The sequence below is a fragment of the Citrus sinensis genome, chromosome 9 (assembly GCF_022201045.2).
Source record: "Citrus sinensis cultivar Valencia sweet orange chromosome 9, DVS_A1.0, whole genome shotgun sequence".
Taxonomy (NCBI): domain Eukaryota; kingdom Viridiplantae; phylum Streptophyta; class Magnoliopsida; order Sapindales; family Rutaceae; genus Citrus; species Citrus sinensis.
In genome coordinates, this window is record NC_068564.1 from 30922799 (window position 1) to 30949390 (window position 26592).

Sequence of the window (26592 nt, forward strand, 5' to 3'; positions counted from 1 at the left end):
CAGTGAAATCTTTTTGGTTAAAGGAAGAGAAGTAGAAGAGAATGATTGTGAGGAGAAGAAAAGTTGAAAGCAATAGAAAAAGTGAATGGCAGCTGAAGTTATTATTTGCCATGGATTTTTTTGGAGACCTTTGAGTTTCCTTCTATGGTTTTTATTTATCAGAAGAGAGAACAAGAGACACACACATCACACATGTATATATATATAGATATATTGTGGAAATGTAAGAAGTTGGCAGATTTGGCTATTTATATTCTAGAAATGGAGTGATTTATTTACATTTAAAAATAGAGAGAATATCTAGGAGATGGTTTTGTATATGAGCAAGCATTTCAATGTTTAAATCTCAATTTGGATATCAAGCGGTGCCGTATTCATCTACTTGATGATAATTAAGTAAATTTTTAACAAGTAACATTATTGATTGTGCGCAAGGACCATTTATCTTTTTTTCATAATGCATTTAAAAAATGGACAGGCACAATTTGTTTTTAGATATTACAACAGTGTTAATGATCATTTAGTAGATTCCAACATACTTTTTATGATGAATATAAATAACTTTGTGGTTTAATATTATTCCAAAAAGAAAAAGATAGAGCAAATATTTGAAATGATTATTGAGGAATAATTATCTAGTCTTGGAAAAATGAGCAGTTTTAACACACAGTATTATCTTAGTAGTCAACCATTTCATAATAATATACATCATGCTTAACAAAATCGTACAACTATTCGTCAAAAGAAAGTTTAAGTCAACCACTAGATCATATTAGTGGTGGTTTCAAGAAGCATTCGTGCTTTACAAAAACTAATCTATATATGAGATATTTTTTTTTGGCCGCTTCTTCATGTAGTAATTAGCCAGCAAAATATAGTAGATTTTTAAGCAATTAAGGCAATGAATTTTCTCCACGCGGATATGAAGGAGTTTTTTATGGCACACTGCGTATATCTACAGTTAGTTCGCACTGGAACCTTCAAGAAATTGGAATTTACAAGTGAGAAGATAAATATCTTGCAAACTGAAAAATTTAAACTCCAATCCAAGGATGCATATTCTTTAAAAAACCTAAGTTATATATTCAGGTAAGAGCTTGGAAATTGATGAGTACTTGGATCACAAACTTCTTGAGCATGAGCAAAGTGCCTAGCTTAAATCTTCAATCTTTGGTAGCTGAAATTCCCACCAAATCAGGGCCCTATGCGTGCTTGCATATTAATATTCATAAACTATCATGGCTGTTCTAAAAATTCATTCAAAGAAGCATTTTCTGTTTTGTAATTACTCCTCTAGTAAGAAGCTTACTATCACAGATCCATAAATCATTTTAACAAACTTATTATAAAATATGTTTTCCCAAATTTATCATGTTTCGTGAGCGACATTCGAATTGCAGAACTTTTGTTTTTCAAGAAGTATTATCGGTTCTTCTCATTTTATTTTTTTTTTGTTTGAACCACGAGGTGATCTTGAGTGGGTCCCAACTGTGGGAAGCACCTTTAAGCTCGTACCACAACCCAGACTAATCTCCGCTCGCACTGGGTCGGCCCGTAAGGGGTAAAATGCTGGTCAAAGTAGTGACTTCATACGAGAGCGGTGCTTGAACCCTGACCTCTCTTAAGGAGTGAGAGTGTCGAACCACTTACACGAACCAACTTTGATTCTTTTCATTTTTAATTCAAACTATAGTGTCAGACAATATTCTATTTTATCTTGTAATAAGACGTCCAAATTTAAGTAGGATATACCAAACATAGATAATATAAATGTAATGTAATACAATCTCTCTAAATTTAATACAATCTGAACGGATCCTAGTGTCTTCTAAAACAGAAATTTTTGCCTGGAAATGTGGAATTTATATTGATGAAGCACTCTGTCATCAAAGAAAGCAAGCAATTTGAAGTTAAGGCTCTATTTGTTAGCTTTTTTGATAGTTTTGTTGTCAAAAGTCAAAACTAAGCTGTGCTAATAAAAATATTTAGGAAACTTAAAAAAAAAAAAGAAGCTTTCGCGCGGGGGGAGGGGGAGGGAATTTACTTGACAGCTAATAGTGATTACAAGTTAGTGAGCATTTTGATTACCTCACTTGACTGAAAGAAGAATGTAGAGCAATATAAAGGGTTGCAAAATTCTAAGGCATATACTGTTGGGGAAAAATTAGGTTTTTAATTTTTTTATAAAACCTTTTAAAGATCGCTCTCATATAATATATAAGAATTTGTATTCTAGAAATCGTACCTTGAAAATCCGAGTTGGCTTTTTCCGCTGAAGTGACTTAGGCTCCTAGATCACGATCCGCCACCACCACTCCTGTTAGATCACGATCCATCACCACCACGCTTGTTAGATCACGAACTGTCACCAATGATCTTCCATGTTATGACTCAGATTCAATCTGCACTTGACGTGCGGGCGCCTTTATCACTACCAAAGCAATTAGTATGAGAAAATTTTTCTCTCAACAATAAAGAGAAAATTTTTTTTCTCTGATCTGTATAAAGTGGCTGCTCAATTTTCTTTAGAGAAAAATAAACCTTTTATATCACCATTTAGTAAAAACCCTAGGCTCCAAATAATCAAAAAACAAAAACCACGTTCTTTGTTTTTTCAATAGGGGACCCACCTTGTAAAATAACATAAGGCCCCTTACACAAAAGTTAATTAAATGGAGCCTTCCACTAAATGATATATTTATGCTTTTGACCCAAATAGCTAGTTATCTTACTTATTAGTCCAGTAGTAGTGCAGTCAATTAAATGAGCTAACCCGGGGATCATTTGGGAACATACAATAGTGGCTACAATAATTAGGCCTATAATTAACCTAGCCCAATTATTTAATTCCAAATCTACTCCACTAAAAGATTGGAACTGACTTCCATAATTGTATGCTCGAATAATAATTCGTCCCAAGCCACATTGATTTCTTTACTGCACAATCCTTTGTACCACATCATTAATTAAATTGATATCTCAACTGTCCAATCAATTTAATAACATCTTATTCCTTGATACTTACTGGTTTTCTCTAATGATCATTTTCAACATACTAAATATGTTGACACACTCTGGCCAGAGAATTCTATGATCAAGTGCTGAAAACCCATCAAGAGATGTGTTATACAAATTCTATATTGTTAATCTATAACTCCAATACTCATAAATGCTCCCACCAAGATACGGGGTAATCTAGACTACAAGTATGTGTCATTCCCATTGGTAACTCAAATGAAATAACAATTACAATCATGAAATCATAATTAACTCAAGATTAAGATTACAGTAAAATCAATGCCTATGAGATTTAATAAGTCTGACAGTTATTACAAAATTAATTAAATCTCATATGTGATCATGTTCAATGTAGTCGTATTATATCAATAAATTCATACATGATTAAGACAAATCATTCAATGAATTTATTACAGTCTATACCTAAATAAAGTGCCCAACTTTATTTATCAACTGCGAACAAAATTTATTTAATCATAAGATAATTTGTATTTATGTCTTCTGTGAATCCACATGGTGATCACATAAATACATATAATATGATTAAATGGACTTTAATAAAAATATTAATGCAATTAAGATATTTGAATAAAATACCTCATTAATTTTATTAATCAGAAAAAATATTTATTACAATTAAATAAACACATATACTTTTAAAGAGCATATTTTCCCAACATATACAACATTCCACCTTCTTCTTCACTGAGACAAAGTTGCCAACCTGAAGTTGAGTCTCCTCAGCCACACTGAGTGAAGCACCATATGCATTACATCAAACGGCTTAGCAGGTCTGTTAAGCATAAAATGCCTTTTCACTCTATTAACCCTTTTATACATTTTCAAGTACTTCTCGTTTGGTATCGCTTTCAATATGTTCTTGATTTCTGGTATCTTTTGACTTGGAATTTGTATCGAAAATTGGCTCCAGTTTAGCACATCACTGAAGGGCAAAGTGTAGTTATCAGAAATTACAACCGGAACACACCCAGCATAAATTGCTTCGACTTCTCTTGGGCTCGCAACTTCGAACCCACTTGGGCACAAGCAGAACTTGCTTTGCCCCATCATTTTTGTGTAATTATAACCCTTTGGGAGGGATTTATAAACTCGAACTTCATTGTCTCTGTCCTTCCAGTGGTTGAATAACAATTTTCGAATGTTTCCATTGGGCCTGCCAGAAAAGAAGGAAAATATGGGCCGGTAATTGGGAGTTTGGCCCATGTTTGGTGGGCCGAGCCTTCCAAAGGGCAAGTAAATTTCAGGCATGGAGACATCGCTTCGAGGCTGAAACCCTTCTGAGTTATTGGCATTGCATAGCACTCTAATGAAGTTCTTAAAGAGCTCTGGCTCGTACTTCGAAATTTCTGGTGCCTGAAATATATCAACAAAGTTAAGGGTTGAAATTGATTTTATGTTATGGTTCCGGCACTAGTTGAATTGTGGTACAATCCCTCAAAAACATTTTTAAAAATGGGAATGGGTATTTTTGGTAACCTTTCCCAATAATTAAAACGAGGAAGATCGGAAATTGGAAGGTGATATATTATGATCACACATTTCGAAGTAAAATTAAATCGAGCATAAGACTGGAGCTATAGATTCATTGTTTCTTTCTATGTTTTGTTTTCTTGCTGAAAGGCTTGAGCGCTGCACCAGAAGAGAAAAATCAGTTGACTGCACAGCTTTATAAGCATTAAATTAATTATTTTCCCATAGCTTTGCACTATTTTGGACTCTTAAAGCCTTGCTTCTCGATCATGGGGCCTCTCTTCTACTCAGTCTTGACCATTGAGACAAATATTAACTTTTGATCACATGTAAAAACGTGTTATTCAAGCAAACTAAAGTAGTTCCCGAAAAAGAAACTTTGAATTTGGCCATACACTAACTTTTTGATTGATGATTAATGAGATCACACGTGTGGATAAACTGATGTGGCATGTGAATTTTTTAATAATTATATCTTTTAATAAAAATTAGAATTCCCTCTTTAATCTAAAAAAAAAAGGTCACACCACGTACAATGTTTTTCATGGAGAACCCTTTTTTTTCCTAAGAATATGTCGTCCGTATTTACAAAGGTAAAAGCAAATTAAGAAGCACGTATATGTACGTACTTACCCAATCGTGGCATGAAACCATAAAATGATCGGCGCCGTTGCTACGATTCCAATAAGGGTATTTATCTGCCACGACCGTGACGTAGTCCGTCAGCAACCGTTGTAGGCGGTCGCGGGAGTAGTCCTTGACAGTGGTGATAGGCTGATAAACATATTGAACGACATTAGCAACGCTGACGGGCAAGAAAAATGCATGTGCCTCATCAGGGTGGCTTGCCCTAAACGGATTGTTTTTGCTCTCCATTTCATCAATGAACTGCCCCTCTATGGCATATTTGTTGTGCATTGGCCCGATGTGCACTGTTGGGTGCTCTCCTTCTTTATATATCCATACTTTGAATTTCTTCACCATTTCTGTATGGCTCCTGGAAGTGAAATTAAATCATATGATTATTTCAATTGGCAATAATCAAATGGAAAAACCGATATATATATAAATATTTATATATGATCGAAACTCAACTGATGAAACGAATACGCGTTTTTATAAATGGATCCAGTGGGGATGAACGTCTCCGTCCTGTGTGAGTGCGACGTGTAGTTTTGCAAGTGAATTGCCTTGCGAATGGCGGCTCGCGCTTGAGCTAAATCTTCTTCAACTCTGATACTACGAGCCTTGTAAAATTTATTAATGCTGCTGTTGTAAAGGGCCGTAGCCAGAGAAAAATTAGACGAGGAAACTTGTGGTGGCGAAGAAGAAGCATTGATGAAGAACTGGGCGACACGGACGTTTCTTGTCTCAAATGTACTGAAAAAGCTGGCAACATCAACACGTTTTTCAGTAAAGGGAGAGGAAAAAGTGAGCAAGAGAATTAGAAAAAGAAGAAAAGCTTGAAGCAGTAAAAGGGAAATGTTGCAGCCCAAAGTTTCCATGGCTTCGGCTTAATTCTAATAATATATCCTCTTTCGAAAGCGATTATATATACAATAGTATGCTGTTTTGATGTAGAATAATTAAGGCCCATTAATTGTAGACCATATTTTATTGCTTTATTCTGAGAAAAAGTGATTTATATACTTGTTTAATTTGACAGCATTCAGTTCCTAAATCAGTCCGGTTGATACTTACTTATAATCTGATTCAAGCATAGCATGTTGCTGTGAATTATTCTTATGAGAGGAATTTGAACTCTATAACTCTTATTTCAACTGAACTAACTGGTAATATGTTAATTATAATTTATTAATTTTACCTTCATTACATTTGATAGTTGACTCAATGGTAAAAATATACATAAATACACGCACGCACGCGCGCACACACACACACATATATATAGGTTGGAATTTAAATCTGCTTCACATCAGTAGACAAAGAATTTATTAATTAATTTTCGATCGTGCTATGTTCAATTATCTGTGTTATCTATAAGAATTGAGATACAAACTTTATATATTCACATGTGAGAAGTCTAGTTAGCTCTGATTAGAGGACAAGCCCATTTGTAAAGATGAACATTGATATTATAAATTGAATAATTAATAGGAACTCTAATCCCAAAGGTGCATAAAATTGCTCAAAAACCGAATGCTACTGATGTGGGTTACAGAGCTTGTAGTTGTGGACGAGTCTTGGATCACAAACTTCTAGAGCATAGTGCAGATCTTCAAACTAATCTTGATTGCAATGCAAGTCACATAATGCTGAAACCCCGACAAGATCAGGGTCCTAAGCATGATCGCTAATATTCATCTAAATAAAATCTCATAGATGCTTCATAAAAATGTTTTAAATAAGTACAGGGATTTGTGCTAAGAATATATATCCCGATGCATATGTGTCGTAAGAGTGGCTATTCACTTTGTTTGGGTTGCACTTCAAAACGGGCTTAGAAATTGATGCAAGTCATGCAGCTATCAACAATTTTGTACAGAGAAAGGGGAAAAAAAAAATAATTATGGACTCCACTTCACACAATACTGCAATGTTAATGTAAACTCATTACTTCAGATAGTGTTCAGATTTAAGAATCTTCCAACAAATGAATGACTAAGAATTATTAATATTCTCAGCTATATAACAATTCAAACCTTGTGAGAATAATAAACACTCAAAATCAATGAAATTAAGAAACGTATAATCTATGCACAGCCAAAGCGGTCACGCCACTCCAAAAACACAAGCGTGGCGCTGTAATGAGCCAAAGCACCAAACACAACAAACACATGAAATATTTGATGGCTGTGGCCAGCAAGATCAAACCACCCAGGCTTCCATCTTTCAGGAATTCTTGTCACATAAACCATGGTCCCTGTCAAATAAAACAGAGCCATGGCTGACTCATAAGCTAAGGTAATGTCACGTTTTGGGTTGTTCCAGTTGACGATTGCGGCGTGGATCGCAGGGACGAACCCGAAGAACCCCATTGAACAGAAGAGTAAGGCTCGAAAAGCCCGGAATTTTCCGGCTGACAGTGCTGGTGATAGTAGTGTTACAATTGTGAAAATTCCCAAGGCTGTGACGCCACCAAGGTAAATGAAATGCCAACGAGGTTCACATTGGAAAATGTAGTAGATTGGTGGGAAAAATGAGGTGATGATCATGACTGTGATCCCTGAGTAGTCGATCCGCAATAGTAAGATGTTTAAGCGACGAGAATGGCAACAAAAGAGATGGCAAATGCTGCTTGACAGAAGGCAGAACATTGATCCTGCTAAGAACACCAGGAATGGCCACCGGGTTACTGGCGTTGTTGCTGGGGGGATATTAGCGCCCATTTCCGAGGATGCTATTTGCTTCAAATCAACGAGATTTTTTGCGCCCCCGCCCTGCAATTTGTTTACTAGTTTTAGTTAGTTTAATTTTTGGCATCAAGCAAAAATGGAAATGAAATTGTATGGTTATAATGATGAAGAGACTATACCGTGAAGAAACCATTAGAACCGTGAGAAACATTTGTATCCCCACTATTAGGAAAAGACCTGCAAAAAATAATTTGAAATGTTACGCAAGCTAATCTTGAGCATGGTACTAATAAACACTACAAAAAGAATTTACACAAATTATTTATAGAATTATGGGATGCTGGCCTGAAAACAGAGCCATTTCTCACAAGGAAATTTCTCTTGGAATTTTGCTACTTCTTATCATTTTTATTATTACTACCTTACCATTTGCCTTAAAATTACTACTTTAACTTTTAATTTCTTCATTTTTCAGTCCAGTAATGACCAAATTTCACTAGTGATAAATCAAGATTATTCATAAATTTTTCTTATCCACAGCCAAAATTCACTAGAGATGAAGAAAACCAAGTTTGACTAAAGAATTAGCCCAAATTGTTTCAATTCATAAAAGTTTATAAAGAAAATATAACCCAAAAAAAAAAAAAAATTTGACCTAACCTGGTAAAGAAGCTAACGAGACCCGCAACTTGAGGTACCTCCATCAAATTCGCCACAGTCAATGCCACAAAAATAATAAAACCAATTAAATGCCTGAAAGTAAAAAGCCAAGAAGCCAAACAAGTCAGTGAATATATAAGAAAAGAGAAACAATAAAATGAAAAATTGAAAAAAAAAATTATCATAATTCAAGAGCACATACGTCCAAACATTAAGAGTTTCATTGTGCCACCGGAAAATACTGAAGAGGGCTTCCTTGATAGGCCAATTAGCTCTGTAATAATGAAGTACGTACTCATTATCTTTCATGTACTCTGGTAACTCCCAAAACGACACCAGCCCATACCGTTTCGGTTTTGCTTTGCTTTCTTGATGATCCTTATTCTCGACCTTGTTAACATTTTGATCCGACGAAGAAATGGGATAAAGGGTTGATGTTGTTGTTGTTTCTTGATTCATTTTCCTTCTGGTAATTTCTCTCAAACTCATGGCCTGATGCCAAATTCAATTATGCTTAGAGGTGATGATTTTACAGGGTTGTTGGTAAGAGAGATACTTATAGAGAGAATTAATAGAGTGATGTGAAATTAATGGAGCCTACCATTTATTGAAGATTTTTGGGAAGATAAGAGAAGAGAGGAGATGACACAACACATTAAACAGAACAGAAGAGCAGCTGCTAGCTAACTGCACCAACTGCCAACATTTAAAGAGTTTCCCACAAGTTAGTTTGGAGTTGCATGCAAATTTTAAAGCGTGTTCAAATTGAAGTTGAAGTTGTTAGGTTAACAATAAATTTTGGGTCTTCTTGATTCATGGGGGATCAAAAGTGGTGGGTGTATATACCACAAAATTGAGATAGCTTCTTTTATTAGTGTATTAATTTAGTGTCTTCATATGATAGTTACGTGTTAGAAAATAGTCAAAAATACAATGTATATTTGTTTTTATGGGTAAACTTGTATTAATTTACTAATATGATCTGAAGATTTTTTTTTTTCAAACTATCATACATTACCATATTCATTTCACAATCACTACTATTCGGAGTTTATATTTATATGATTATAGCCGAGTCTCAAAATCTATCGAGTATAATTTAAAAATATGCTCAATTAATTATAATAATACACGCAATCACCGTGTGTGAGAGTGTGCGTGTGTGTATGTAGTGTTGTTGTTCACATAGAATTGGAAACTTTGCATATTGTATATTATAATATGATTATACTATATTATGATAATTAATATATAGAAATAAATTATATTATAATATAATATTACTAATAATATAACATAATATTTTATTATATAATAATAGCATATTATTAGATAATTTCTATGTTAAAATTTTAATATATAAAAATAATTATTTAATGCTTAATTTCAAATTTTGATAAAAATATTAATAAATATAAATAATATTAATATAATTTTAACATTAATACAAAATAATATTATTTTATATATAATGCGCTGCATACTACACCAAACATAATATTATATTACAACTAATGTAATGCATCCAATGCAAGACGCCATAATACGGTATAATTAATATAATGTAATACAAATGCACCTACACAATAATAAATATGTTATCATTTTATCTAAACTTCTCCAAAGGTATGCCCAATTGATTTTTTTGGTGTCTAAGGGATGAATAAATATAGAATTTGATACTACGTTAAGAAAGCCTTCACTCTTCCCCACACATATATATCATCTTGTAATCATTATTAAAAAGTAAAACATTGATTTAAATATTAAGAACTCTTATTATTATTTTGTAAATAGGTACAAGAAATCTTGGGTACCATCCAATGGATGAATGTGGTAAATTACTCTTTTTTCATGTTTCATGTGGATTGGTAAGTATTTAAATTCTCTTATACATATTTTTGAAGAATGATTTTATTCTAAATATTTAGAAATAAATCCAACCTGCTCAAAATTTAAATATTCAAACTACGAAATTAAAGAATTAACTTAAAAAAATTTGAGCTAATAGGTTCATTAACCTATTTAAAATTCGATCGCATCAACATAATATTTCCCTATCCATCAAATTAGTCGTGGAAGTTGCCTATTTGCCTTATATACATTGCTAGCTAGTTTTTTTTTTTTTTTTGGGGGGGGGGGGTCTTTTGATACCTTGAAGATTCTATTCTCTTGAAAGGAACCCAAACTACAAAGGGAGCAAGATTTATGGCATTGTGTCGGTTAATCATCCAAGTTTTCAGTTTTCATTTGTTTAAACCTTTCAAATTCTTAATTATAAACGCGATTGTGATGGTTGGGATTAGCCAGGAAATTGGGCAACCATTAATTCCACCGGTGGGAGACTGGTGGCCAACCGTTAATTAGACCCTTGGATTATAAATTTATCTACCAAATAATTAATAACAATTAACACTTAGTTTATTTTCTTATTAGTCATTAAGACACTCCAACGTTAACCAGAAGCTGCACATTTCTTCTCCAACTAATGACTTGTGTTGCATGCTTAATTCACCTCAACAGCCAGGCACTCAGGCAGTAGCTTTGAAATATTGAATGAGACAGAGAAAGAGAGTACATACATCTACATCGTAGTCAAAAAGAGAGAGAGAGAGAGAGTACATCTACATCATAGTCAAAAACTTGTGAAAACCAAATATAAAAAAGAAGTACTTAATTTATTCAAAATTAAAAGAAGAAAGACGCGTTGACATGTCCGAGTAAATTAATAAGTACGGTGACCTGCGCTGTGCATTTAAGAGTGGGATGACGATGAATGCAGAGAATGGACATAAATTCTTTCAATGGGTGTGTGTGTGTAAAATACATGACACCATTTATCATATAGTTATAGATTGTGACTGGGCGGCACCCATTCCTAATGAATTGAATGAAGAAACTTGTGGTTGGCAAAGGAAACTAGTGTGGGAAAATTTCGTCAATTTGTGTACCGTTTTAATGGACTTTTACTCCGGTCAAAGGCTTACCAAGGAGAGAATGAGTTTCCCATACTTGTACTTTACTACACATATCCAATATTTAATATCCAATATTTAATGTTATTGTGTAATAATGTATGCTTCCTTCAATTTACATCATCGAACAATGTACGCTCACTGGAATTGGGAACATTGATTTGACTTGGATTAATCCTATTCCAGCGCACTCTAGATGCATTTGGGATACATTTTGTAATCACATTAGGGAACACATCTAAGATGTATTTACTAAATGAGTAAGAATCGTAATGGACTAGAATGAGAACGGAGAATGAGAATTAGAATAAGTTATTTATTAAGAATTGAAATCAAAATGAATTGGATTACTTTTAATGAGTTCATTTTGTTTTATTATTAGAATCGAACATAAGTGAGATTGTAATAATATTACTAAAAAATACTTAATGAATTATTATCATAATTATTATTTTGTATTTTAATTATCGTGATTATTATTAAAAAATTATTATTATTATTATTGTTGTTGTTGTTGTTGTTGTTAATAATGTATTAATATTTTAATTAATTGTAAAAAATTTTGTCATTAATAATAATAATAAACATTATTACATTAATTAATTAGAATAATATATTAATTAATTGATTATAATAATTTTTTTCAAATGAGGACAAAATGTGTATTTTTTATTTTATTAGGGAGCAAAATGGTCAATCATAGGAATGAGAGATTAATTCTCACCTCCTCTCTTGAGAATCAATCTCTCATTCCCCATTCTCAAATTCGAGTGACCCTACGAATCTAATTTCGATTTCTATCTTTATTTTACAAAGTAACGTCGTCAATAATTTTGATTTTAGATCTCAATTCCCCTGTTTGAGAAGTAAACGTACTATTATGGCTTAATAGCTAAAACTCTTATTAAATTGTAAAATAAAAATTTATTACACTTGACAAATATAATTTTTAAATAATATTTTTGACAAAATTAATGAAGATCATATAAGTTTTTCGCCCCCTACCCACCCCCACCGCGCCGCGAAAAGAATGTTATTAGCTTTTCATCAAACAATTCTCGGATAAAATCACATTGCCCTAAAACCACAGCAGCTACATGTTTTTACCAGATGCTTCATTCCAATGCCAAATGAACCCTTGTGCTTCATAATTTCATTTCGTCATTGATTGCATATCCGAAGAAGATAGTCTTATGTAACAGATTATAAAAAACAATTGAGGAAAAAATCAACACTGCTTTCATTTGTGTAATAGTCTCATGCGGACAAAAGGCTTTTATTTTACAATTTATACCAAGTAACTCGTAATTATTTTCATCCAGATTTCATCTGCAAGTGATCTGGCTCATTGACAAAATAAGGCCGATAGCAGCAACAAGACATCGAGTCTTTTGGGGTTTCAGTGAATATACAAAATGGAAGAAAGAGATAAAAAAATGAAGAGAATGCTTTGCATAACAAGGCCAACAGAGAAAGACCCAAATATGAACAATGTCAGACAGACGTGAGAAGATCTCAGATGAATTTAAACGAAAGGATAAGGAGGGAGCGAGACAAGGCTGAAACCTTTCAGACCTTAAGAAGTCCTAATTGCTCCAAAGAACTGCGGATATCAGAAGTTGTGCAATCTTCAGGCGTCTGAACAATGTTGGGACTGTCAATTGGCATGACATCTGAGAGAGGGTAGCTTCGGTTAGCATGGATTTGATTGCTTGAACTGCTGCAAATGCCCTTCAATATTACAGTTTTGTGCACACCCCCAAGCAATCCTTCGTAGTCCGTGTCCCCAGACTCCCCAACAAAAACCACCATCTTTGACAACTCCACACCCCACCGAAGATATAGATACCTGATATATATTCAAAGCCATTAAATTTGATAAAATATTATAGCACAAATTTTAATTACATGACCAAGGGGCCAGAATAAATGACACAAAATCCCTGGGACCATGTTTGACTGTTGATGCCACAAACATATGAATCATAGTTATTAATTTTAATCAATCAAATTATCGGTTCAAAGCTCAACACATGATATCCTTATTATTGCATTTTACTGGTTTAAAAACACAGTTGCACTTTTAATTTAACAATGGTGCATAAAGCCATAAACCTAGTAATCTGTTGCCCCAGGCATGCAATGCTTGAGCTATTAATACAAGATCAATGGAAATATAGAACTCCTTGGTGTTATTCTACCATGGTGCACCAACTCAAGTCATGATGCTTGTTAAAGCTTAAATGTTATTGTTGTATCATAACCCATCAATTAAGGCTTTTAAGCAAGTAATAACTTAACATCATATTAGGACAGGTTTTGACTAGGTGATCTGGTGATTGAATCTCCCTATTGTATTTGATTTGTGAAGTTCCTATGAATCATGGCCATTGAGTTTCGCCCACATGCCTTGCACAGTTGCACATGAAGCATTGTTAATGTTTAAATACAATTATGAGCCTAGACCTATTAGGGTTAAGTTTTTGGGCCTTGTGGCAACTTAACAGCTCAATACTTACATGATTAAGATAGGAATCTGAAGAATTTAAAGGTATAAACAAGATTTAAATTGCCATTAATAAAAAATGAAAATTTTACCTCAGAGCCTGGGAACGTGATGCCAAAACTGGAATTACATTAATCCTGCTACCATTTTGGCAATAAATAACATGACAACGAAGCGCTTGAATTCTCAGCACCTTCCGAAGCTCCTTAACAGGGGGAGTCTGAAAACAGACATAAGTAAGATACCAAATGAGATTTCCCATGATGACAATCAACTGCACTAAATCTTAACCCATATCAATAAAATTCACCATTCAGAAGAAATAATTATGTCCCAATTGTTCAGACAGATTAAGAGAAGAAACTTTACCATTCCAGGCTTTTGCACACTAAAAGCATAGCAGTAGTTGGTTGAAAGTTGTTCAGCTGGTGTCAAAACCTTTTCTCCACTTTCCGCTTTTTTATCAGTAACTTGAGATGCCCACCGGACCAAAGTCTTCCTCAGTCCTTCCCCACCCCAACGATATTCAATGTGTGAGTGGTAATAGAAGTCAACCACGAAAGGGCCATCCTCAGAATTAAGAGTTGAATAGTAGAGATCACTGCCACTGTTACAAATAAAGGCATCAAAATCACTAGGGCTCAAGTGACCTGATACCAGAAAAGAGTGAATCTCAGATATGGTCATTGATGTTGACAATATGAACCCTATAGAGCCTTCAGTCCTTTCCTTTTCCACAGCCTCACAGATCTTCTTAGTCGCATCAAGAAGACCTGTAGTGCTATCACAATCCACAGAAATGACAAAGATATGCTTCCGCCTCCTCAATGCTGGAAACTTAGCAGCACCTGTATTCTGGTCCACTTTATCTGTGGAACCAGACTTTCGGGTATCTTTCAGAACACCCTTTGACCATGCCAGAACAGCATTCTCCAACCTACTCTTTCTGTCGGCAACATTTCCTTCAGAGTCTAAAGAATCATCATTTCCACTAGCTCCACTCTTTTCTCCATCCAATGAAAACTTCAAGTTCAAAGATATATCCTGTATATCTCTCAAGGAATCGCCTGGTGAATCTGACTCTGATGTCTCACCTCCATCATCATTTCTCTGCCACTGCGGATGCCTGGGTTTGCAACCGGCTATACGAGATAGGTAAGTTTTACAGTGCTCTGGCCAAGAAAATAGGTGAATGTTCTTCAATCCATTCTGTCGACACCTTGCCCAAAGTTGCTTATCAGCAACAAGCTTAAGAAGAGCATCAGCAATAGACTGCTGATCATGGGGATCGACAAGAAGACCATTGTCAAGAACCTGTAACAATACTCTCCATCAGTAACGAAATCTTGGTAAACTCCTTTCTGGCTCTAGTATACAAATGTAAAACTTGCTTGACTCCTTCATTTGGTCTCTAATAACCAATATTTATGGGAAATCAGAGTGTACCCGATGTATATCAACAGGTCCTCCATTCTTAGTGGCCACAATGGGCAAACCATGAGCCGCTGCCTGCTCAGCCACCCCAAAAAAGAAAAAAAAAGTGTGAAATTTGAGCTTTGGGTGAAAAATAAACAGTCGCAGTTTTTTTTTTTTAATATACAGTACTAGAAATAGTACCTCAATCAAAGTAAGCCCAAAAGGCTCTATAAAAGCTGGATTTATGAAAACACCCTGCACAACAGTTGGATAAATTACAACTGTAAGATATACCACAAGTATATTTATATGAAAAAGAGTAACAGCTAAATTTTATTTCAAAAGCATGCAGTTGAACACTCGAAAATTGTAATAACAGCAAATCCACTTTACAGATTAGATAATAACTAAATAACACAAAGTAATATGATTAAACATGTCAGATGGAAGTATAATTCGGTGATTTGGGGTCTCAGACAGATGACTAGTGTTTAGACTAGAAAATAATGGACATAGTTGAATACACACTTCATAAAATCATGATAGTAAATTACCACCAAGTTTAATGAAGCAAGAAGTACCTTTGTCTTTGCTGCCAGACGATATATTTCAGGAACATCAGATTGTTTATGATGTTTCGGGTATGCAACTTGCCCATACAGATCATATTTGTCAATAAGCTTCAGCACTGAGAGAAGAACAGAAGCACTTGTGCTTGACATTTCATCAATCCCATCTCGGTTACCCATAATCAGAGTCTGCAAGGCAAAGATGAAAAGAAAACGAAGATACAACAAAAATGTCAGCTTACAAACAAGATTTCTTCAACAATCAAATGTCATGGAGTTTAAAACATACAAGATTAGCAAGCTCTCTTAATGGACGACATTCTCCAAATGCTTTAACCAAAGTTGTGATATTCTTTTTTGGATCCGGCCTAGCAAGTGCAAGAATCACAGGCTTACGTGGGTTTGTAAAGAAGCGCATTATCTGCAACACAATAACTTAAAATCCGACATCAATTATACAGGTGCATTAAATGTTTATCCGACTTCAGTAACATCATCTAATTCAGTTAGCGTAGGCCGTCCATCACGGACACACAAAGAAATGCCCAGGTAACTATTAATACCTCAGACCAGATAGGCGGATCTGGAGAAGCAGGATTGTCTTCATTTCCTTCTGTTTCACCATCCATATCACCATCTTGGGGAACAATATGATGGAACTCCATTCCAGGAGGAATTATCTGCAGAAAACTAAACATCATCAATCATATACAATGATACCAGAAAATATGTACCTCCAACAAACATTATCTTGACAACAAGAAGAGCAACTTCCCGCACAACCAAAAAAGAAGAAGTTACTTACAGCCATGCGAGGCATGAACTTGCCATAACAGCTCACATTACGTTTAATCCTGGCTCGTAGTTTACGCTCTAGTACAGGATCAAAACCATCATATAAACGCCATTGCTCTTCTATCTCCTGCCTAGTGCTAGTTATCACTATTTCAGAGGCATCAAGGGATAATTCCTCAGCCTCTATTCGACGCATTATTTTGTACGTAGCATTTATTTCATCCCTTGATAATCGAGCTTGTTTTAAAAGCTGCTCTAACTTATCACGGCCAAGTGAATGGCCAGTAAAAAGCATTGGCACGTTAAGAGCACCGGATAGAAGGGCAGCTGAGTCACCTGCATCTGCATAATGCCCATGGATGGCAACAGGCCAGACTGGCTTCCCACCACCAATTTGCTCCCCTAGAACATTGGACATCCGTATGATATGGTTGAGTGCACCATCAACAAACTCAGGGATGTGAGGCCATAAAAGTTCTTTAGCGATATATTTATCTTTTGGTCCAAATGGTATTCGAATGATATAAGCACCGCTGCTCTCCCCCATATCGTCCATGAAATCATCTGAGTTGCGTGGAGTCAGCATCTCTGTGGGTTCACCATAACTCCAATCTACATCCGGTGCCGATACTTGTCTAGTGAGCAAATCAACTCGATAAACTCCTGGCATGGAGCCCAAGGCTCTTGCAAGTTCCACAACATACTTAACCTAGAAGAAAGAATATGTAGAAATTCATCTGTTATTTGACATGTAACTTCAAAAGTTTTCTAGGGACAGAAATGCCTACAGCAGAAAGAAGCTTTTGCAACCAAATGTTACCTGACCACCAGTATCAGAATCACGGCCCAACTCCATATTTTCACCTCGTATGAGACCATGAATGCTGCAGGCAAAGTAGTTGTTAAATATCATCAGAAATATTATATATTGGAATTCTTGTATATTTTAGCATGTACCAAAATCCAAACACATCTAGTAAGCCATTAAGTTTTGATCTTAGTGAATAAATTGATATTCAGATAATAGTTACAATATGTACATCAGAAAATGAGAGCAACGTTTATGAACAATTTTACTAAGAAAAAAAACATCGATAAATACAGCGACATAAACCAATCATTTCATTATCTTCTTTGCCATCATCAATTAAAGTGAGAGTTCAGTTCATGCCTTATTAGCACAATATATAGCTTTTTTCCTTTCTGTTGACTAATCCATGTTTCCATTGCATCAACAGAGCTTATTCTAGGTAGTCTGCTTCTAGTACTATCACCATGAGCCGATACATCGCTGACAATGTCCCCTTTTTCTCCCTCAGACAAGTCTTCAGACATATCAGCAGTTGCTTCCCTCCGGCCTCTTTCACGTTCAAGACGACGTTTCGCCATTCTCTGAGCTGCCTCTCCCTCAAGCTACAAAAGAACAGATCACTATTAACTTATGAATCGCTAAGTCTCGGGAAAGACCATGATGTCTTTTCCATTAAAACAAAACAAGAACATCAATAAAAATAAAACAGGAAAATAATGGCAAAGTATACTGTCTTTTCGTTTTGTTGTTATTTTGTATCCATCAGGAACATACTGTTTGCACTTGAAAGCTGTGCCAGCCATGAAGAATAGAAGAAAAGAAAAGCTACTTTAAGATAATTATTAAAATACCTTCGGTTTGTCTAATGTGTGCCACATATTCAAAGTAAAACTTACTTAAAAGACAGCAAAATCATATATTTGGAAGTTTATCTATTCCATCATCCAACAATTACAAAAAAAATTGGAATTTCAGCAAAGTTGTGAGAGAAGAATGAATCATTATCACTTATTTCTCATATGGGAAAAGTATAAAGAAAAAGAAATAAAGTAAAATCCTTCAATTAGTGTTTCATGTATCCTTCAATTTGAGTTCCATGTTTTTCAAATAAGCCACAAAACTGAACATCAATGTCCTGTAGTCCGGAGGACAATTTACTCTAAAATCTATGTAAAAGCAAATTACTAATAGAATTAGGGTGCATTGGCAGTTCTTTTCAATTAATCACTTTGCTCAAAAGTGCTTTCTAAAACAGCAGTTGATATAGCACCTTTTTGCTCTCTCTCTCTCTCTCTCTCTTTTTAATAAGTTAATAAATAATATAAGCAACTATCATTTGCCATATAAGCATATTCAAGGATTTTTTGCTCACTCAAAATGTATTTATCGAAAAGTGGCCGTCAAGAGATTCTTCAGAAGATAATAGATATTCCAAGTACCTTTTTTTCATCCAAAAAACACCTTTTGTCAAATTCTACAAACTGGAGGGTTAAAAAACTCTCTAACTGCTTGAATATTCTTTTAATAATGTTGAAAATACCTCTAAATATATTAATAAATAAATGGAACTATAATAAACCAAGTAGAAAATTAACCAATACTAAATAAATAAAAAAAATCAAAATCAGAATGTTTGACTAAACTGCACCTAGATTAGACCACACTGATTTACTCAACCCTTCCATCTATGATCTCTCTTCATCGAGGACCTTTCTGAAAAATTCTATAACTTCAGAGCCTTCCAAACAAATTCTTAAACAGCATTATTAATTCACATCGCTAAGTACAGAACCAAGTAAAACAAAGAAAACCGACGCTCACAAATTAAAATTAAAAATTTGAAAAAAAGGGAAAAGAAAAAGAAAGGAAACCTGCTTTTTCTGACGAGCCAAGTTCCAAATCCTCCAACACATGTTCTCCAGCCGCGTATTCCTCTCTTGAGGACTCCTCGTCGCTTGAGCCTACAAAACACATGCGTAGAAATATACATATCAAAATACATACTATTATTATACGAATAAATAAATAAACAAATAAAGCGTACCTTAACCCAGGAACGGTGGAGATCGGTCTCATCGAATCCGGTGATGACTTCCTCGACGAAGTACCTCGTCGGACTGAACCTCCCTCTCTCTCGCAAGAGCAGCGAGGATTTAGCGTCGTCGAGACCGGGGCCCACATCAAGTATTGCTTCGAGGTAACTGTTTATCCAATCGTTTCCTGCCATCTTCTTCTTCTTCTTCTTCTTGTTGAGAAGTTGATTCTACAACCAAATATATATATGTGTGTGTGTGTGTGTGTGAATAATTTATTTAGTGGTGTTTGTTTATATATGATAAGGTGGCACTGTGAATTCAACTGAAGTGTGTGTGTGTGTGTGTGAGAGAGAGAGAGAGAGAGAGAGAGAGTGAAATGAATTGAAAATGAGAAGAGACAGAGAGGACGCACTAATGTTTGAGTGATTTTGGGGTCTTAAAACGGTAAAATTTTGTTTTTTGTTTTTTGTTTTCCTCTCTTCGATGGAAAATTTGTGAAATTTGTTGCAGTAACTAACGAGTACTGAAATGAATCAATTACTCGCTGTGTGAAAAAGTTCTTGTCCCAAACTTTTTACGTTTTCTCAAAACAAGGACACATTTTTCCATTTGTATCAAACAGGTCCCTGACTTAACCTTGAAGGGCAATTGAGTCATTTCAGCACAATCTGGGACCATTTTGAGATAATAAAATACTCATTATACAAGTAAAAAATTATATAAATATAACTTACAAGTTACAATAAATAATATTTATTAAATATTTTAGTATTATAATTTTTAAATTACAACTGTCTAACCTCAATTTTAAACACAGCTTGAGTCATTTTAGCAAAATCTGTGACCATTTTAATACAAAAGGGCACACTATGTCCTCACTAGAGAGATTTTAACAAATTAGGAAAATCGTGTGAAAAAGAAATTTAAGAGATGTTATTGTGAATTGTTTAATAATAGGAGAAAAAGACAGGTGTCAAATAGATATGGGTATAAGGACGTTGAATCTTTTAGTACCGAATCTGAAAACAGCGAGTGGGCTGCGTGCGGGGTCCAGTGTTTCCTCAATTTGGTTTTACACCTGTAATTATTATGGACATATTCTCGTAATATGCTTTGTAGATTACCTAATCAATGACAGAGAAGGGAGAAGTCTATGTTACAGCTTCTGTAAGTAACAGCAGCCAATGGGAAACTTCCACGGGTGCTAGAGGGGAGAGAAAGAGGCCCCAACGCAAGGTGATGGAAATGGGAAAGTTCGAAGCTGTTACTTGCAGCATCTGCACCTTAGCCATGTCCGACAGAGAAGTCTTTAAGCCATATTTAGTGTAACATACAGCCAGTGTAAATAAAGTAAAAAAAATTAAAATTGGTCTCATTTAATTCATTTACTTATTATTATTATTTTTGTATTATTTATAATACATATTTGATATAACTTATCTTATAGTTTTAAGTACTTATTTAATTTGATAAATTTTTATCAACATTTTTTTTGGTTGTTTGATTATTTTTTAGTAAAACTTTTAAAGATTAAATAAGCTATTATATCTCTACTAGTAAAAACTCAAATTTTAAATTTTGTAGAGTCGAGATTAAAAAGTTTTTTAAATTATTAAAATATCTAAAATATTACTTACTTATTTGATGGTGTTGTTTATTTTTTATAACATAATTTAAAAAAATCTATATTAAATTGATTTTATAATTTTTGATATAAACTCTCATTGACAACTAAAAATTTTTAAGTAAAAGTTTTATTAACAAAAGCTCCTTAAGGAGCTCCATTTAAAAACTAGACCAAATGGGGCCTTAGCAATTATAAATTGCCCTAAATATAACTTACAGATTATCGAAAGTAAAATAAAAAGAGACCAAAAATATTTTATTTATGTAACACCTATGATGAGTGATTATATAATTTATCTCGAGATTGAATGTGATTTTTAAGTAATTTAATTTGGTTGGTCATTTGAATTAAAAAATTATAAAAAATAAAAAAGTTGATTTAAATTTTATTTTTTTATCTTTTGAAATTAAAAAAAAAAATTGAAAAAGGAGTGATCATGTAACTTAAAACGTTGAAAAAGATCATCACCATTCACCATGTTGGTTCAATAATGTTATCTGAATAAAGTGATGGTTTAATTAACACGACAGAGTTACAAATTGAAGCCTATTCCTCGTTGTTTCTTTCACAATCATTCTTAACAAAGCAGCAAAATAAATTGATTTTAATAATGTCCCTAGCTGGCACGTCCTGCATTTTGTGCAAATTAACTTACCAATTAAAAAGGAGTTAACGCAATATTTTTTTATTACCATATAAAGCGTTTTGATTTTTTTTCATATAATAATGTTATCATCAAAGGAATTTCCAATTACCTAATGGGACACGTATTCAGTGAATGGGCCCACTGAAATTATATTTTAAACTTTGATTAATTAGTATGTTTTGTGTTTAGCAAACGTGTGTTAGAATGTACGGTTGGTCTGTGTTATAATATGATAGACGGCTATTTTGTCACTTTTTTATTACATACTTTTCATTTTTTCATATATCATTTTATACTTATTTTAGCTTAACATATATATATATATATATATATATATATTGACGAAACTGACAAGTTCACCATAGGTAAGCTCGTCATAAGGAATACGATTATCATAAAGGGCTTTGATGAAATTTCTTACTTTTTCACCTAGAAGGGTAGGTAATCCAGCAAGAAATTTTTCTTTCCAGGTTATATGATTTGCATCATCCCTTAGAAATAGTCTGGTGAAAAAAGAGGTTTTATAGCTCTGAAATTCACTAAGTTTTCTACATCTTAAATTATGTAGTAACTCAGCGTTTTTATCCCGGAGGTGTGAATGATCACCAATGAAATGGAGGGAAATGGTCAAAATAAGAGTAGCAACAGCATCCTGAATAGGGTTGTTGAACTCATCAAAAATAGGGGCTCCATTTTCATCGACTTGAATGGAATTTAGAATGTCTAATTGTTGCTGATTAGTGAGAAGATGATCCCACCATCCTTTTAGTTGACCAGTAAAACCAGCAATTAGGATTTCTGATATAGCACGATCAGAGGTTCCTGCTTGGGTTTTATAGGCATTGGCTGCCATTGTCATCTGTTGCAACAATCCTAGGATATTGTATTCGGACATGCCGTCAATATTCCACTCATAGACAGAAGATGCATTATACCGAGATTGATTTAATGCACTTGGTCTATTATCTATTGCTAGATCCGGTGGAGTCCTGACAGCGGGAAGGGCTAATTCCCAATGGATTTTGTTGGCTTTAGGAGTGGGTTCCTCTTGGAAGGCTTCTACGTCCGAAGAGGCTATAGAAGTTTGGTCATCTTTCTCTAATACTCCAATCTTGCTAGATTGAGGAGTATCAGGGGCTATCTGAACTTTGCTAGATGAGGAAGAAGCAGCTTCTATCCTATCTAATTGTTCTCTAATGGCTTTAGCAAAATCTGATTTTGACTCTTGAACAAGCTTTTGGCTAGTTTTCGAAACCTGAAAGGGTTTGAAAATAGGTTCCTTAAGCTTTTTGTCAGAATCTGATTTTGTTGGAATAGGAGAAATTGATGGAACAGTAATGGTTGACTTCTGGATTTGGTTTTCTATCCTAGTCAACTGCTTTCCGATTGTATTTAAGTTAGTATTACAGAAATTATTCTGTTGGATAATACTACTTAAATTTGTATCAGAATCACTGTATATATATATATATATATATATATATATATATATATATATATATATATATATATATATATATACAGTGGCGGATCTAGAAAAATAATTTACTGGGGGCTAAAATTAAATAACAGCAAAATGTAAAATTTGAAACTTGAATATATAAAAATTTTTATAACACATTTACAATTATTCTCTACGCGATTTCATAGTTTGAAAACGTTGTGCAATAGACTCATTATCAACACTATTAAATACATATTTTTCTACATAAACAATCAAATTATCATTTATCTATTCATCTCCCATCTGATTATGAAGTTCATTCTTCACAAATTTCATTGCTGAAAATATTTTCTTTACTGTGGCAGTAGAAATTGAAAGAGCGGGGCTATTTGATAATTTAACTGGGATTATTTAAAATTTTATTAATTTTTCTTTTAAATAAAAAGGGGTTTTTTTTTTCAGTGGGGGCTTGAGCCCCCGCTAGTCCTACACTGCATCCGCCCCTGTATATATATACATATATTAATCTCTTCTCTTTATTTTATTGAGATGAAAATATTAAGAGAAAGCGACTAAAATGACAGAATCATCAGAAGTGACGATACTCTTATTATTTTCTACCACTTTTCGTTGCATTTTTTTCTTTTTTTTTAAAATTAAATTTCATCAATTTATTTTCATTTTTTTCCTCATTTATGCATGCACTTTTTGAAATGAAAACGTTAAAGAAATGAGAAATTAAGTTACTAGAGCTGATAAGATTCTTGTGCCTTTTTGGCACATTCTTATTACATTATTAACACTCTTTTATAATATTTTTTTCCATTGTTTTATCTTCATATTTTTGTCTGTTTATATTCAACCCTTTCTTGAGATGAGAACATTAATAGAGAGCTGTTAAAATGACGAAAAAGCCACCGCTTCCCTATAAATATCAATTAAAATTACAGAAGAACAAATGAACCATGTACAATTTTTTACGATGAACAATTTGATCCGATGAAAATAAAGCTTCCACAAATATGTATATACCATTATTATTAAAAATTGGACAAATTCAAAGCAAAGTTGTTTGGCCTTGACAGCGATAGAATACCGAAATGCATGTGGAAGATGTAGAGCATGCATGTGCAAGGCAATTAACTTTTAGTAGAAGGGGAAAAAAAAGCTGAAAATTTTGGCATTAACTGTCACGATTGTGAACCACTTGGGCTAAGTCCAAGTGGCTAGAGCCATTTCCTCACAAATGTGAGGAAAGTAATTTGAGCCCGACAGATGTATTGTAAGAGTTTAATTTAAATTTTATTTTTTTGGAGTCTCAGAGTTTGAGTGAAGGCAGTCTTTTTCTCAGGAGGAAAATTAGACATCTCTCAAATATTTAAAAATATTAAAAAATCTGAACGGTGTCATATCAGAATTGATATAAATTAATCTTAGTAATTTGTTAGGTATAAATAGCATGAGCAATAGTTTTCTTCCAAAAAAAAAAAAAAAAAAGTCATGATTGTGAGAATTTAAAGAAATAACTAATAAGCTGTGATGGAAGCTCACTCTAGAAATGGAATTGTTGCACGTACGTTACACAGATGGGTTAACGATTATGAATTTCCGTACGTACAGAGCTGATTTGACAGCAAGTGCTTCTTCTATGCAAACAAATCACGGCTATTGATAGGGGCATGTGGCAGTGCATGCGACCGTCTTCAAATCTGAAATCTAAACGCCGATAATTTGGTCCCAACAAACTTATAAATTAAGAGGCACACATATAGAAACCAAAACTTATAAATTAGGGTCACACGCATAAAAACTATCTTCGAAATGCAGTTTGAATGGACAAACTTCATCTATTGATGGATTAATTAATAAATTTTGACGATTGTAATAAATAAATATCTATATTTTACTATAAGGTGAATTTTTTTTTAATTTAATTTTATTTTCATTTGGCATTATGCGCCAACGATGGTGCTAAATAAAGCTCGATATGGATGGCAACATTCCTGTGGGCCCCTGATCAATTTGGGTAAGTTATGGCCCTGTAAAATATTCTAAAATAAAAAATGAGTCTATTACGGGGATAAACCCAAGCTTCAAATATATTTTGAGTTTGAGTTTCGAGGATTTTATAGGGTTCTGAACCCAAATTTAAACCCAAAATATGATATTTAAAAAAAATATAAAATGTATTTAAATTTAATCAGATATTAAGAAAAATACATATGTTAAATTGAATAATAAAAAAAAACTAAACTAAAACACTAGATCTAAACTCACGGTGAGTTACTCATATAGGCACCGCCAAGTCTCCAATGGGGCTTCCCCCCTCCCGGACGTGGCGTTCAACACCGGAAGGCCAAGCTTCGCCACTGCTCTCATTTCTCACTTTTGCATTTGAGTTTAATGGGCTTCAATTTTTGAACCAATAGAAGAAAATGTCAAAATTCATATTATAACCTAGCATGAATTTGAGATCTCCGAAATTAAACATAAGAATTAGTGATTAGTGATGGAGACCGTTAAGAAATCGTTGGTGGTGTTGGAAGTCGGATCCTGAGCCATGAACGTCATAGGCTCCGTTGAGTCTGTCTCCGACCTAATATGATATTATTTTTCAATTATAGAATTTATTATTATTTTATTACTTTCAACATAGTTTCTTTCATCGCTCCATGGATCCGCGAGACTCATGCTTTTTTCTGTAATTTTTTTTTTCAATGGAATTGCAGTACAACCAACGATTTAAGTTCAGGATAAACTTATGTTTCAAATATTTATACAATCATTAATTTTTTTTGAAAAAATCTAAAAATTTAAAATTATTAAATTTTTTTAAAATTGGGGATCGAGTCCCCATTTTAATTCCCACCTAGTTAAGGGATTATTGGGGACATCCCTGAATTACCCCCAATCAAATTTTTGTCAGTTATGGGGTGGGTTTAGGGATGGCAAAAATCCCCACGGGGACGGGTACCCTCGGGGATTTTTCCCATTCGGGGAGGGTACGGGGATAATTTTATACCCAATTTTTTATTCGGGGAGGGGACGGGGATGAGGTGGAATCCCCATCCCCTACCCATTTCCCCATTTTTATTTTTATTTTTATTTTTATTTTTAAAATTACTAATAAATAAATAACAAAATTATAAATATTGTTAAAAATAATAAATATCAAAATATTTTATATTATTAAATGCTAATAGGTATCCTACATTAGCTCGAATTGCTAGAGATATTTTGGCAATTCCAATTACAACAGTTGCTTCTGAATCAGCTTTTAG

The 26592-nt window shown here is 33.8% G+C and overlaps 3 protein-coding genes across 3 annotated transcripts; all 3 read right to left on the reverse strand.

Moving 5' to 3' along the window:
• Positions 1-3310: 3310 nt before the first annotated feature.
• On the reverse strand, positions 3311-6050 carry LOC102618790 (probable glycosyltransferase At3g42180). Its single transcript, XM_025097946.2, has 3 exons — positions 5605-6050; positions 5143-5506; positions 3311-4392 (listed from the first exon to the last, which is right to left on the reverse strand). Exons 1-3 carry the CDS (start codon positions 6012-6014, stop codon positions 3721-3723), a joined length of 1446 nt encoding a protein of 481 aa, XP_024953714.2. The 5' UTR covers positions 6015-6050; the 3' UTR covers positions 3311-3720.
• A 1000-nt stretch (positions 6051-7050) lies between these two features.
• On the reverse strand, positions 7051-9149 carry LOC102618419 (heptahelical transmembrane protein 1). The gene is made up of 4 exons (XM_006474346.4): positions 8689-9149; positions 8487-8579; positions 8006-8063; positions 7051-7910 (listed from the first exon to the last, which is right to left on the reverse strand). Exons 1-4 carry the CDS (start codon positions 8973-8975, stop codon positions 7224-7226), a joined length of 1125 nt encoding a protein of 374 aa, XP_006474409.1. The 5' UTR covers positions 8976-9149; the 3' UTR covers positions 7051-7223.
• Positions 9150-12677: 3528 nt separating this feature from the next.
• On the reverse strand, positions 12678-19984 carry LOC102618138 (probable sucrose-phosphate synthase 1). Its single transcript, XM_006474345.3, has 13 exons — positions 19603-19984; positions 19430-19519; positions 17919-18160; positions 17568-17631; positions 16758-17456; positions 16516-16632; positions 16242-16373; positions 15965-16141; positions 15585-15638; positions 15414-15476; positions 14337-15281; positions 14060-14187; positions 12678-13310 (listed from the first exon to the last, which is right to left on the reverse strand). The coding sequence occupies exons 1-13, from the start codon at positions 19783-19785 to the stop codon at positions 13031-13033; spliced, it is 3174 nt and encodes a 1057-aa protein (XP_006474408.1). The 5' UTR covers positions 19786-19984; the 3' UTR covers positions 12678-13030.
• Between the last annotated feature and the right edge of the window lie 6608 nt (positions 19985-26592).